We start from the raw sequence: 14,783 nt of genomic DNA, 5'->3' as shown, positions 1-14,783 counted from the left end.
CAATGGAATAGAATATCAAACAAGATGCATAAATATGTTTATTTTATGTAATTGGTACAATACAGCAACTAAAGCTAATGGTATAAGATAATTTTTTTAAAATATATCGCTTTTAGGTAAATTAAAGTAATTTGCCCAAAATGGCACTATCATAATTTACTCAGTATTACTTGACAAAATAAATACATATGTATACAAAATTATTATGAATGTTTTATCCCAGTCAATTAATTAATTGATTGTCAGCGACTATTTTAGATTAAAGTAAAAAATTTTATCGGCAATGTGTCCTGAATGTTTAATCATTACAATCATTTTATGAAGTGTTCGTGTTCTGTGCAAACTGTATTTTATGTTGTGTCTACCCAGTTTACTTATCAAAGTAACTTTCGTCACTAAATGAACGTTTGATTCCGAAATGGATAACATCGGCCTTCCCTTATTTTTTTTTTCCTTTTTGTAAATAATCAGCAACTTCAAGGCAAGGCCAAGGTACCCATGACAGATTTAAATTCTTGTCATAGGGACAAAAAAGAACTTATTCGAGATAATATACAAAGACATACAATAAAAGTCTATAAAAAAGCTAAAGGTACACTTTGCTATAGATATGTATGTTAAGATTTTTTGATCATAATTAATATAGTACTTTCTTTATTGTTTTTGGCATTCTGCTAAAGAAAACTGATCTCTTATCAAGATCTCTCATCAGGTGACCATAATTCTTATTTTACAGTAATTGCATTAAAATACTTATATATGTATGTACAGTATAACGCATAACAGATTGAGTGATTATAAATTATTTATCAGATAATAAAGCAATAACGTAAAATCTTTCATAGTTACCGTCACATATCTAGCATTAATTAGATATTATTTTCTAAAACAAAGTGCTAACAATAAAAAATTCGATATGCATTCGCACATTTCTGTTATGTGATTCTGAAGTCATCGTGACAAAACACATCGCGTTGTATGAATTTCTTCAATTTAAAGTTTAAATTGATTTTAACAGACTCACCCTTAAAACATTCAATATCTGTGGTGAGACTGTGATTGCCTCCATTCGGGCGAGTTATGATGATGGTGGTGGTGGTGGTGATGACGCTTCTTATCGGAAACACTAGCATGTTTGCTGGATGGATAGGCTGCAACATCGCTGACAACTAGTTCCGAACCGTCACGTTCGGTGTTGTTACCGCGGTAATTTTCCCGATATCCTGGTTCATCCAGGGTTTCCTTGCGTTGTAACGCAGGATGGTTCATCTTATGCCCGGTAGTCTCATGAAGATTCTCCCATGCTTGCCTATAATATCGATTCAAGCCACCTCGACTTTCTGAAGAACTGCTATCAAAGCTAGCAACGGTATTACAATCTGGAGATGCTCGGTGACGATAGTGTTTACTGCTTCTACCACGGTTCCTATGTGAACAATGAGACGTTGTTAAAAGACATTCTTTATAAAACCATTAGCGTATCAAAATATATAGAAGATGTAGTTAGAGGATCAGTTTTTTGAAGTTTTATAAAAAAACATGTAGACAATGCAATGAATAAAAAGGATAAGCATGTTACAATGAAAAATTGCTAGGTCAAAAATCGCTTGGCCATAAAATACAATTAAAAGCGATCAATCGTTCTCATAAGGAAACAATCATCGACCTCGCTATAAATCGATCTCAAGCCAAAAGTAGTATTCAATCGTGCATAAAGAAGAGCAAAGCAGAAGAAAAAAGGAGCATAAAACATTTAATCTTTCCCTATAGGCATCTATGAAAACTTTTGCATAATAATACTCTTGGAAAAAATAAAGAAAAAGTTAATCAGGAGAAGGGTGCTAAAATTGTCACTCTCGAAGGATAAACGCGTGCAAAAAAACACGTGTACGAAGTTTCTTTTATAGAAAACAAAAAGAACACCGTGACCTGCCGGTGAAACGAGCTAACACTATACGTAGTGCGTAGTAGAAACTTTGCTCGTTTACCTTGACTAGTATCACTTGCGAGGGTGGCGCACAGTGGTGTGGTGATGGTACATGATGATGTTTGATGTGGTGGGGCGGTGGTTGCGTGGAGGGGTGGGAAAGAAGTAAACTTTGTCCTGCTGCTATTTCTTTACGTGCAAGTTTCTTTTTTCTTTCCTTTTTTCATTCTTTTTCTTATTTATCTTAATCGTTGTTGCTGTCACCTTTGTTTTTTCTTTGCTCCTTTCTTTCTCTTTTGTTTGTTTGATTTTGTTTTTTCGTCGTTGTATTCGTTTAGAATTCAAATGGAGGGGTTCGAGAAGTAACCGGCACGGTGCGCTGCCGAGATGGTGAAGGAGTAAGGATGATCGCTACCGCGGCGAGCCATGAGGTCGCGGCGCCCCAGGTGCTGGTCGGGGAAGGGCAGCGCCAGTAGCGTATACCAACGCGAGGGCATTCCGGCCTCGCCCCTCCCAAGGGCACCGCTACCGCCACCCCTCAACGCTCCAACCCCACCGAGCCCCCTGCGGCGCCTTCCTCTTATGCTGCCACTGCCGCTAACCAGCGTCAACGCAAACATTTCAACGATGAATCTCAACTCTCGTCCTCCGTAAACACGTTTCGGATCAACGCTTTATTCGAATTTACTCGCGCCAAGTTCCCCCCTGAATTAGCTCCAAATGAACCTCTTTCTACTTTCAAGACGAATGAACGAGACAATTTGCTAAGTTTGAAGTTCGAATGTAAGTTAATTTGGAGCTAAATCTTTCGATTATTCTATCGATTACATCAGAGAGATCAATACCTACTGTTAGTCACTGTTTTCCGTAAAAAAACTTGTACGGACTATATGATCGTTGTTACGTATGATTTTCGGGAAGGGAGACGAGCATCGAAAAAGCGATTCGTTAATAGAGAAACAGAAGAATACGCGAAATCTCTACGTGAAATCGCAATTCTCTACTAAAGATTTAATTCGATCGTAATGATTAATAAATTTTGAAAAGAATGGCATTTCTGCTTTAAATTTAAGATGAGAAAGAGGACAGATAGAAAGAGAAGTAAAGAAATCAAAATATACTGTTTAAGCAACACAGTAGGCAGAAGTAGATAAAGAGCAGACATTTTATGTATAAAAGAGCATTAATAATGTAATCGTAGCAGAATAAGACATAGACTACCTGCCGGTGATATTTGTATGTTTATATGCAATATAGTTTAATGTAAAGATAATATATCCCTACCTGCGTATCAGTATGACTACCGTTGTGATGACCGCAGCAAGGAAGACAAAACCACCAAAGACTCCGAGCGCTATAACTGCACCAAGATTCAATTTCGCTTGATGGGTGCTAGTCGATTGGTTGAATGTGTCCACTTGTAAAGGTCCTGAGGGTTCGGGTACGCCTGTGCCAGTACCGGCTTGCACGTGATCAGCACCACTACCAGCGATCTCGTTATCTTGCGGATGATCTCTGCTATGATCGTTTAAAATTGATGACGAAGAAGAAACTGTACTTTGTATGTTAACGTTCGACTTTTTTGATTCGGTTTCTTTAACCGTCGCCATATGTTCACTAGTAATTAGTGGTATCTTGCCATTTGGCGGGACGATCGTCGCTGCCTTCAGCGTTGTAATCATTGTCGTTATTTTCGTCGGCGTGTTTGCTGATGGCGTAGTCGATCTAATCTTCGTTGTAATGAACGGTCGTGGTTTGCTACTTGTTGCTGGTCGTAAAGTCGTTCGCGAAGGCGGCGTTACCGTACTCGTGCGAGGCTCCTCTGTACGAACATAAACGAATGGTGAAATATTCAGAACTATAGGTCGAATAGCCGTAGTTGATTACGACCAATGTACAACATACAATATGCTAACATATAGTAGTATAGCAATCATGGAATCAAGTATTCGCTTATTTGTATATGTTATTAGATCAGGAAGCTGTTCGGATTATTGTTCAATTATAATTCGATTGGAATTCAAGTCCAATTATTCATGTAATGATCAGAAAAACATTTCGGAAAAGCACTCATTTCTCTTTTTAATATTAGATGAATGAAAAACAAAAAAGAAAAGTATATAAATATAAAGTACCTGTGCAAGAGGGTGCAGCGTGGTCGTAAAGTCCATTTTGTAAACAGAGAATCTGTCGTGAACCGATCAACCGATATCCCTTTTCGCATGTATAAGTGACGATACTACCAACGAACAGGCTCCTGTTAACGTTGCTTTTATTGGCCATTTCAGTTTCGTCGATTTCGTCGATTTGGATGAAACTGTGAGGAATTATTACGGGTGGATCGCAATGTATCGGTTCGCAACGCGGCGGTGGTCCGTTCCATCTCTCGTCTATATCGCACGTTAGTCTCGCACGACCTACAAAAAGAGATACGATAGAGTGATTTCATGTGAGATCATACAATTATCGATCTTTATCGATTACCTGTCATTTCGTATCCCTCGTCACAAGAATAGAGTACTTGGCTTAGATAAGTTACAGTGTTGTTGATCAATGTGTAACCACCGTGCTTTATGTTTGCAGGATAACCACATTCGATATCTAAGGAAACACATTGCGAAGGTAATTAGGATCAGTTTGTAATTCGCTCAGATCTACGAGAGGATAAACAGCAACTTTTATTCTTACTTTTGCAAACCGGTGGAAATTCATTGTAGAAGCCTGTATCAAGACACGAACGAGTTGAAGGTCCAATGAGAAGACTTCCAGAGTTGCAAGTATATTCTACGGTAGCGCCAACTTCGTATTGACTAGCAATGTTTTTATTTCCTGCAGCTGTCACGATCATGGTTGAGTTCGGTGGCTGTTCGGGTCTACCGCAAGCTCGTGGTTCTAAAAATCGAATACACTTGCGTTAAAAATCTATCATCAAAATGGGAAAAGATATAAAAACATAAAGATAAAGGAAAACACTTACGGTGTTGACAGATAAAATTTAGTCGAGCGTTGCAAGGTGTATCGGACCAGAGCCAACCCCTGCTACCATCGTATCGAGCACAATCTTCTTCCGTACCTTGCGGAAGACTCCAAAAAGACACAGAGACTTCCTCTCCGCTACCCGTCCATCTCCAAACAGTTCGATCGTTCTGATCTCTCACGGCACCCATCCAATACTGGCTAGTCGTGTCACTCCTTCTTGAAAGATAAATAACGTCAATGCAGTTTATTGTGATATCAGATAATGAAGGATTAATGACAAAATAGAGGACGTTTAGATGGTATAGTACCTGTGCCGTCTCCACAATTCCCAGGAGATAAATCCTTGAAGGGCAGGATTACTTTCATCAACTAGAGTGCCACCTCGTGCTCGGCAAAAAGCTAGAGCCTCTCTGAAGATCAACGGTTGTCGATTATAAAATATGTAACATTTTCCATTATAAGTGGCAGTTGATCCCGGTGGTTGGTCTCTGAATTGTGGACACCTCTCGATGGGAAGTGCCTGCCCATGGGAATATCAAAACGAGAAATGAGAAATTTAACTAATTGTGACTACAATTGAGTGATGCGTAAATTGCAGGGTACATACCTGATCTGTATAAACGAAAGCTTCGCACAAGGAAAGCTGTACAGGAATTAAAGCTTGGGTAGAAGCCTCTAAATGTACCGAAACGAATGCACCAGGCATCGGTGGATTGCAAGGAAGGAAAAGAGGTTGACCCTCTTCTAGCGGGCCAGTGAAACGGTTGCAAATTGGATTTGTTCCCAAATCCGGCCGATTGTTACCGACGCGAACGACGATCGTGCCAGGAACACCAGTTCCTAATTGAAAGAAAGAACCTTTTATCTTTTCTTCGCTCCGTTACCATTCGTCTTTGTCTCTCTCCTCTCTCCTCCTCTTTTTCTTTTTTTCGCTTTAATTTACTATGTATGATTGATTTAAAAGCGAATCGGAGAAGGAGGAATTGAGAAGAAACGAAAGAGCTAATATCTTTCGACCTAAATAAAATTTCAGCCGCCAGATAGTTGTTATAATATTATATACTCTTCTTCTTGGAACATTCGTTTCTCTTCGACAGAAGGTATTCGACAGAGGAAGAAAGAATAAGGGGGAAAAGAGAAAAATGAAACGATATACGCCTTGGATGCAGAACTTTCTTGCATTGGCGAACGCTGTGAATTTCACTGTTTGAAAGCGCGAAAAGGAAGCGCGAGATCGGAACGAAGCCGAAGATCGATACGTGCCTCCTCGTCATTTTCTTCCTTTTCTCTTAGTTCGAGAGAAACTACGCCGTCACGGATCGTCTCGTCCTCTTCGTTCGATTGTCATTTTATGGACGATAAAATTACGTTGCCCTGATTTTCTCGATGCGTTCACTTTTCTTTTCCTTTTTCGACGATCAAATACAAATCATTTGCATCCATTTCAGTTAATATTTGATATATCTCAACAGAGTGTTTCTGCTTTTGATTTTCTTATTTCCAAATAAGAGAATGAAAAAACGTAGCGATGAATTCTATAAATCGTTTCATCTCACTATCTATTGAAGTAAAGTCTACAAACGAAATATATAAATAGCTACATATGTATATATCTGCATTGTATACGAACGTTAAGATCGTCATGGTTGCTGCACGACGTGAAAGTTCTCATCTTTTCTTTCCGTGAAGGCCAATTATGAGGTGCGTTATTGTGAAATGCGATTGATTTAATTGCAAGTACTGCGCGGACACGAGTCGGAAGGCATAACGTAGAAATCATCTTAGGGTACCTATCTCCGCGGCGCTGGGCCGTGTCTAAGAGGTTGCTAGAAGAAGGCACACATCATGGATTTTGCCACACACGGCCGACTTCTCTTACGAGATAATCTCATCCGATAGTTGGGTAGATACCTATATCAAATCAATTTTACACACCAAAAAGCGACGGTCGTCAACAAAGATCATACGTTTAATACGTTCAATTCCAAACGAGTTGATTTAAAGATTTTAATGGATTCTATAAATAATTAAAATCAATGTTTTATAAAAGGAAAAAGCAAGAACCAAGAATCTGATTGATGATCAAAAGATATAGATATAAGTAAACGGACAGATTGTATAAAAGGAGGGTGGAGATAATACGATGTTTATGAATTCATCGTACAATTTCATGGATGGTTCGAGGCGATGCTTGGATGATAATTCTGCTCTCTTTTGGTCTACTTCGATTAGACAGTTTGATTAGTCTTGGTCAGTGGAAAGCGCGGTTGAAGACTGACAGTGATCGAAGCGTGAAAGAATTAAACAATTTGAGATTTAGCGAAGCACGTGCAATCAAACAGAGATCTCCTTCTAATTGACTTTGACTCATTAGCTGATAGTTCGCTGATAGACAAAAGTGACAATATGTATAATCCGTCGAATCCATCGTGGACTTGCCGGCCAATGTTAACGATTTACTTACCACAGCAAGGTTTCCCAAAATCTAGCCGAACCAGTTGTACCATGTATGGTTCTAAAAGGTTCACGTACCACCATGGTCTGTGCTCGGGTCTCGTTAACGTGCAAGTTTGCGCAGTGTAAATCTGAGCACTGCTTCCATCAACAGCACGTTGCGGAATTCCGCCATCCAGGCTGCTAGATTGCATCGGTGCTTTTCCGCCTGCAACATTCAATACTGAAACATAAAGAGAATAATCATTAAAACTTAAGTATTAAGATCTATATTGAATAAGACTTATTCGTCTTGAATTAAAAAATTGCTTTTCATTTCTCTTGTCTTTCCGTTTGCTTTTCAATCAAAGTCATTTTAAATAGATCAATATAAGCTAAGATGCTATTTACATTTGGTAATATCACGACGTCGCGGATCTAACACTAACCGTTCAATCGTGATCATTGAATTGCGTTGAATGAGAAAAAGACCGCCGCGACTCATTGCCATGTTTGTTGTACCTATCTACGTACATGAAAGAAGGTCGAAGTGTGACCGTGATATATGTATGTACCTGAATGGACGAAGAGATACATAGATAGGAACGTACGTAAGTATGTGTATAGTGTATACAGTATATATGTCTCGAATCACATACGTAAGCCCAGTCAGTACGCAGATGAAACAGCCGGCCTCAAAGAAAATAAAAAATAACAAACAGAAAAAGAAAAGGAGAAGAGTTTTGTACAGCGAATGCTGGCAAATGCATTCGCGAAGAAGTCGTTGGCCTTGCGGTAGTTTTACTGTACCGTAATGTGAGAATTTTACCGGCGCTAACTCGCAATGCCGACGCTACTTTTGCTGTTGCTACTATCGTATCGCTATCGATAGAGACTAATTAATTTATTTTTAGATATTGAACAAGGAAATAAATTAGAAATCCATATGACCCAATATCTTAAACTGGGAAGAGATAAGGAAAATTGATTTTGTTTTTGATTCTATCTTTCTATCGTCTCGAAGATACTTGATTCTGATATGTAAATTTATTTGTAACAGACGAATTTTACGTAACAAACGCGTTAATCTATCGGACGATTCGAATGACAAGGTGGTTTTCCATCTCGTTTAATTATTATTTCTCGAGAACTGTGCGTGGTAAACTCGATAAATCGACGTCAACGTATCGACATTCCAATGGATGACCGTATTTACGACACTAATAAGCTAATAATTGATGCATTCTCGACCTAAACCTACATATTGGATTACTTGTCGACATTCAACTCTTCACATACGCAACATATGCAACTACCTAGTGCGTTCCCACAAACTCGATACCTTCTCTACCTCATTACTTACAGTTATTTCTCACGAATATACGTGAGTAAGAAAAGGTTTGCGCGTTGTCTACCGTCGATTTATCGGCTCTATAATAATAACACTCATAACAGAAATCTTCCGTGATTAGGTTTTGGGATTATTTGCGGTCTACATACGGATTAATCAGTACATCGATTATATAAGTCACAGCAGAACCAACGAGGAAGATATCGGAAGCTTAAATTTCGTGCATCCTTTCGAAAGTAGTTAGATTTTTCACTACAAATTCTACCATAAAAGCTAAGCAAGTGATGCATAAGATCTTGTCGCGTTACTTTCACGGTTTTCCATTTATGGTTAAGCTCTATTACAGAAATTTACGATAACATGAATATAGTAGAAAGAATCTACGTGAAAGTGTTAAACTCGGGTATGGAATTTTCGATTCGTCGAAGCAAAACGAAAGAAAAACCGTTTCATGACTCTTCGTCGAGTGTCTTTGATTTTATTTGATCGAATGGAACGTACGCGTTTCTGTAAAATCGATTAAAAAAGTAAGTGAAAGTATTCTTCTGTTTCAAACCAAAATTCACGTGGACGATAGAAATCAAGATGATCGTAAACACGATCTGGAACGATCTAGGAAGTTGTGCCTTTGGGAATAAAATCGTAGTAGATGTGTAAACGGAATCGAAAAGAAAGTTTCGTGTTCCGCGATGTTCTCACCAGAAGCAAGGGAAAAGCAGGAAGTAGTACGTTCAACCTTCCTAGTGAGACCGATTTCGAATACGACCTCTTCTATTTGATGCTTTTGATTTCGCTTTGTTTCCTGTTGATGTATTAACATAATGTCATCTTAATATACACTCTACCTATGTATCCGTACGTGTATTTAAGAAAAAGAGAGTAAGAAAAAGGGGGAGAAAAATCGAGTTGGTCCAAGGACAATAGATAGCGGCTGTTTCGTGTTAGGAATGTACATGAGGAAGGAAGGTTGGGAAGGCCGCGCACAAGCAACAGGTTCAGAGTTAACGGTGCAATGCCCCCACCGTCTTCAGTATTTCCTGACTATCCATCGACGAGCGCCTCGGTCAAGGACATTCAGAATTGGGTCAAGCGACTAATCGAAATTTCCTATTGTTTGATAGATAGATAAGCATTTATGTATGCCACATTTGGTATCTATGATTGATAGAGCTTTATCGAGTAAGAAAGGGATATAAGAAAAATGAAAATATGAAAAGCTTACCGCAAAAAGGAACGCCTTCTGGTGTCCATGTACCCTCTGTCTGACATTGTCTCCTCGCTGGGCCGAGTAATTCGAAGCCTCTCTCGCACGAATACGTAGCTACAGTTCCTTCCGGCAATTCTGTTTCTTTGAGAAGAGTCTCCTCTTCGTCTATGACATCGTCTATGCCGCTGCCCGTGAAGCGTACGCTGCTGTGAGCCGGTGCACCTGGATAACCGCATCCGACACTGATGCTACCTGCAATTCAATACGCATGTCTATATAGATATATCTATTATGTTCTGAACGTTGATATTTAAGGGAATATATATATATAATATATATATATATATATATATATATATATATATATAATATATATATATATATATATATATATATATATATATATATATATATATATAATGTCAATGTTTTCCAATCGTTTTTTACAATTTTGTCTTACAATCAAAAAAGACAGTATCTATATGTGATCTGTTGATTTCGTCTTAAAATATGCTATCACGTACTACAAAGAAAAACAGTAGGACAAAATTCTATAAAACGTTATTCAGAACAATTAAATACTGCTTTTATGTTTCCAAGGTATTCTATCATAAAGAAAAGGCAGTTGTATTTATCAGTAAAAGAAATAAAGTCAATATTTTGAATGTTACTAGTTTTTTCATTATGTATTACTGCAAAAAACTCGTTGTCATACGAGTACTTTAAATAACGCGCTGTAAATTTTAAACTAACATTTTTTTTAAACTAAGTTTATTGCCTTTTATGATTGCACATCAGAACTGGAAGTGAACATAGCGTGACTCTTGAGAAAAGTGAGAAATAGTATGAAAAGACGGCAATTGTTGTACTCGTGTAGTACATACTTATGCAGATAATATACATACTAATAGACATACTAGCTATATAGGTTTACAAAAGAGAAAATTGCTTGGAAGGCGCAAAATGCGTTTAACGTTGTTGCAACGTACGGGACGTTGCCTCATCAAGCATCGAAGTCCCCTTTTTTAACTTGATGACTTCGATGCGCAGTGAGGCTCGTCACCGTGGCTTTAACACAACAACTTACCTACGAACTATTCATACGCGCATTACGAAGCGCGTCGCTGAAAATGCAACGAACGTTTTAATGTTTTCCCTTTTTTCCAGAGACGCTTCATAGTACGTTCGCTTACGTAGTGCGATTCAAAATCGTCGTTTTCACAAGTATCGTCGTATCCGTATATCGTCGATCGTCTATTCTTGTTTCATTTTTATTCACGAAAAGATCGATTGTCCTTTCCTGATTTATTAGCAAAGTGATATACCTATGCATACATTTGTGTGTGTGTGTGTATGTGTACCCATCATTATATATATATATATATATATATATATATATATATATATACACACACACACACACACACAATATATAATACACACATACATTATTTTATAAGAAAGAGTATAACATGACAAAAGAAAATACGAAACGTCCGGCACTCGAAGATTTCGTTGAAGATTCAAGACGAACGGAAATCGCTTCGAGTTCTTGCAGTGAAAACAATAATGCAAGCGTCTCGCATCCTGCAGCAATCGTGCAATCATCTAGCTATTTTAAATTCTAATTTTAGGAAGTCGTCACTGTGACGCATCCTGTTAACGCGTGCCAAGTTGTCAAACATAGGAATAAACTGAGGTGACATATAGTGAAATTTTGCTTTAATCAAGAAGTTTACGACTGTATTCTTTACTCTAAATAGCACGTAATTACTTATTATAACGAAGAATATTTAGGATATTTAAAATATTTAGTTTGAATGCGAAAGAAGATGCCGATAATTTGAATAGAAATAATATCATGAACGTAATATGTGAGAAAAGTAGAATCGATTGCTTGACAAGGTCGTATGATAAAACCGCGGACGTGACGAACGACAAGTCTACCACGACTCGTATCAGGCGGACAAGTGACATTCCTGTGGGACGTACGAGAAAACCGTTTTATTCTTGAGACGTAGTACGCATGATCGGCTACTCGACTGTCTCGTGTTATCTTACATGATCGTGCGTCGCTCTCACGTAACGGTTCACAACTATACGATTAACATATTTTTATTAAGTACAGGTTATGTCGAAGACCAAGTCCCTCAACAGAAAAAAGATACCGAAAGAATGCGAATCATACCTTTTTTCAAAAAGTCACACGCATAGATTTTATACGCCCTCGCCTACGTTTTAGCCAATGTAAGGTTATACCACAGTCAGATATGTGCAGTTACAAACGTGGTCAGAGTAAATAAGCTTATGTGGGCCAGTAGAGTGGACATAACAAGCTACGATCGCGTGGAAAGGATAAAAGTTATTCTGGTGTAAATATCAGGTCACCGCTATTTCTACCGTTACATTCGGCAAGAATTATCATACAATACGATATTCTAATACACTATAGTTTTTGTGATTGCGCGATGATATGCTCATCTTTGATTGTACTTTGCTCACATATGTCTAGAGGGAATGTAACGTAACGAAGTGAATGTACTACAAGAAATTTATTTAACCAGTAGGCAAAATATGTGAGAAATTTCTTAGAATAATAATCGGTTAAAGTAATAGTCAAAACTAGCGATACAATCGCGTACGTTAACTCATCGTTCACAAAAGTATTCATTTACACATACGTACCATTTTACTTTCGCATTGAAAAAAGTGATTTTTGTGGGAGAACTTTTTTTTTGCAAGAATAACATTTCATGGTTCATTTTATGTTTATTTTTTATAACAAATCGAATTACGATGAAAGATAAAAAACAAAAAGAAACAAAAAGTAAAAAGTTAGTTTGCAATGCCGCTATGACAAGCTTACAAATGCATCTTACTTTGCTTTTCTAAAAGATTCACTTCGTGTTCATATGTTTATAAGATAAGAAAATGCGCGCTAAATATTTTTATACAAATTAAATCCTTTTGAAAAGAATTGGTTAATATCGTAACGTCGATTTTCTAATACATTATTATCTATTATCGTGATTTTTAATCAACAATCGTCAGGTTCCACACTTACGATTAAATCAATATCAAATATTACTTATTGATCGATATTGAAGATCGAATCGTTTTCAAAATTAATTATCTCGTTATTAAAACAAAAATTTCGTTTTAATGTAATTAATCTTTGATGCAATCTAAAAAAAATCGTTGTCTCGCTCGTAATCGTACGAACTTCTTGTTAAACCTTTTACAATTTAGAAAACACAGAAGAATCAAAATTTAACGAAGTAAATGTATCGTATTTTTTCACCGATGAACCATTATATATATATATATATATATATATATATATATATATATATATATATATATATCCCATATACATCACATTATCCTAAGAATTCATCATGTTTTTTCATACGATGGAAATTTTCGAAAAAATAAAGAAAGGAATGCAATAAAGTTTTTGTCCTTCGTAAAGAAACGAAGCGGTTGGTCGAAAATTTCAACGAGAGAGGAGAAACATGCACAAAAAGAGAATGCTTTCTCATTGTCGTCGGTTAATTCGTCAAATGTATACAATTTTAAGGGGAAAAAAAAAAAAAAAAAAAGAATAAAATAATATCCGATAAAAACAAAGCTATACGTATACGAAGCAAAGTAAAATAAAATAAAGTGAATTGAATATAAATATGATCAATCAAATACCGGATGGTTATAAGCGAATACCTATGATAAAAATAAATGAGAGAAACCACTATTACTGCTCTGAATATAGCAAGTAGATGTAGTACTGTAACATACTAATGTAATAAGAACAATCGATAAGATATTAAGTTTAAATCTTTTGTAAAATAAAAAATATTTGCTTCTTTAATAGAAAATCAAAAAAAAAACTACCAACGCACCTTGAACAGCGAATCCCAGGATAACCAGGAAACACGTAAATCCTTTTCCTTCCATTTCTTTTTTTCAACCGAATCAATGGCCGTTTCTTGAGATAAGAAAATTTTCGAGAAAATGACAAAAACACTATGTACTTGTGATACTTCACCGAATACACCTTTCAGTCGAACTCATCATCTCGCGCGCGTTCGCTCGTAGATTTGCCCTTTGATACTCCACACAAATTTTTCAAATGGAAGACAATGATGGAAATAAAAGTAGAAAAAAAGAAAATATAAAATTGTTAAAAAATGGCTAACTGGACTAATAGAGTGAAGAGATATTTTTTTCTTCTCTTTCTACTTCGTTTTCTTTCCTTTTGAGAAACTTTCGTTGATTTTCTACGACACAAATTAGGTCTTCTACGAACGATAGACTACGATCTCTTCTGAAGACTGAGCTGCTCGTTCAGTCTGCGCTGTAACAGGAAGTCGTCCAGTGTTCCACCTCCTTCCTACCTACCACCACTACCACTACCATCTGCAGCTGGTGCTGGTGCTGCTTCTGCTTTTCTTTACCACCACCTTAAAACGAATAACGAATTGTGTGTTGGTTGCTACCACACGAGAGACTGCCTTATACGATCGATTGATTGTGTATTTCTCCTACTTGGTCTCACTCCTGAAGATATTCGAACTACTTAAAACTATCTTTCGAACACCCAATGATCGGGAAAATGGATGGATATTCGAAGACGACGATGTACAGCGTGATGGATCGCCAATCTAGCTGGATAAAAGTCATTTTACTGACCATCATAAAATCTTTTAATTTTTATTACAAATTATTAAAAAAGATCTATATCGACTGAAAATATGTCTATAAATTAATTTTATGTAGTATAAAAATTATTAATGATTCGTACCTTCGTTCAAAGTTGAGATCTGTTTTACAAGATAACATAACTATAATTTATTAATCATAAAGAACTCTGTGTTTCAAAACTTATT

General features: G+C 36.9%; 1 protein-coding gene across 2 annotated transcripts; it reads right to left on the bottom strand.

The window, feature by feature from the left end:
- Nucleotides 1-20: 20 nt before the first annotated feature.
- Nucleotides 21-14,249, bottom strand: LOC127073089 (uncharacterized). 2 transcript variants are annotated; one of them, XM_051014145.1, is made up of 11 exons: nucleotides 13,797-14,249; nucleotides 9,913-10,149; nucleotides 7,371-7,583; nucleotides 5,514-5,746; nucleotides 5,215-5,426; nucleotides 4,905-5,122; nucleotides 4,616-4,819; nucleotides 4,412-4,528; nucleotides 4,063-4,344; nucleotides 3,212-3,749; nucleotides 21-1,426 (listed from the first exon to the last, which is right to left on the bottom strand). In XM_051014145.1, exons 1-11 carry the CDS (start codon nucleotides 13,849-13,851, stop codon nucleotides 1,036-1,038), a joined length of 2,700 nt encoding a protein of 899 aa, XP_050870102.1. In that variant the 5' UTR covers nucleotides 13,852-14,249; the 3' UTR covers nucleotides 21-1,035. The 2 variants fall into 2 exon arrangements, with proteins under 2 accessions (XP_050870102.1, XP_050870104.1); XM_051014147.1 differs by having other exon boundaries at nucleotides 4,905-5,119; nucleotides 13,797-14,248.
- Between the last annotated feature and the right edge of the window lie 534 nt (nucleotides 14,250-14,783).

This window comes from Vespula vulgaris, chromosome 2 (assembly GCF_905475345.1).
Source record: "Vespula vulgaris chromosome 2, iyVesVulg1.1, whole genome shotgun sequence".
NCBI lineage: Eukaryota > Metazoa > Arthropoda > Insecta > Hymenoptera > Vespidae > Vespula > Vespula vulgaris.
Note: the sequence above shows the minus strand (reverse complement) of the source record. Positions and strands in the feature narration are given on the sequence as shown.

Bases quoted from the DNA above. Each gene is read 5' to 3' on its own strand.
- LOC127073089 (XM_051014145.1), bottom strand. From the start codon at position 13,851: ATGGAAGGAAAAGGATTTACGTGTTTCCTGGTTATCCTGGGATTCGCT. The intron at 5,427-5,513 runs GTATGTACCCTG...TCCCATGGGCAG, and splicing joins CTTTCGTTTATACAGATCAG to GCACTTCCCATCGAGAGGTG. The intron at 4,529-4,615 runs GTAAGAATAAAA...GTGTTTCCTTAG, and splicing joins ATTTCCACCGGTTTGCAAAA to ATATCGAATGTGGTTATCCT.